This window comes from Alligator sinensis, unplaced genomic scaffold (genome assembly GCF_000455745.1).
Source record: "Alligator sinensis unplaced genomic scaffold, ASM45574v1 scaffold946_1, whole genome shotgun sequence".
Lineage (NCBI taxonomy): Eukaryota > Metazoa > Chordata > Crocodylia > Alligatoridae > Alligator > Alligator sinensis.
In genome coordinates, this window is record NW_005842751.1 from 407,157 (window position 1) to 407,553 (window position 397).

Genomic DNA, 397 nt, shown 5'->3' on the forward strand with positions numbered 1-397 from the left:
CTTTTTCCAAACCATTTCATTTCTGTGGGAAATTTTGTTTTGTTTCTTTGCCAAAGATTATATTGGATAGAAGAAAGTGTCTAGAGCAGTGGTCCTCAGCCCACATGTGGCTGGCCCAGTCAGCACACTACTGCAGCCCCTGGGATATGGATACACTGGAAGTAAGTAGTGTGGGTGCAGCCCACATGACACATTGAAAGCTGCAAGTGTTGCCCACTATGGCAAATGCATTGAGAACCACTGGTGTTAGACTTACAGTATTGCTAATCCTTAGTTCCACCTGGTTATTTGATTGCTTGCAGCTTAGTAGTAAATTTGGTAGTAAATGCCTTAGCCTCCAAACATTGATCCAATGATAACTATGTTTACTGAATAAGAGATGAAAAAATTCTTTCCC

At 41.3% G+C, this 397-nt stretch overlaps 1 protein-coding gene across 1 annotated transcript in view; it reads left to right on the top strand.

The window, feature by feature from the left end:
• The window catches only part of TMEM64 (transmembrane protein 64), an 18,843-nt gene that overhangs the window by 17,368 nt on the left and 1,078 nt on the right, over positions 1 to 397 (top strand). Inside the window, exon 3 of the mRNA XM_025216578.1 lies at positions 57 to 161. Within this exon, the coding sequence (XP_025072363.1) occupies positions 57 to 161 (105 nt within the window). The remainder of the gene's footprint in view (positions 1 to 56; positions 162 to 397) is intronic.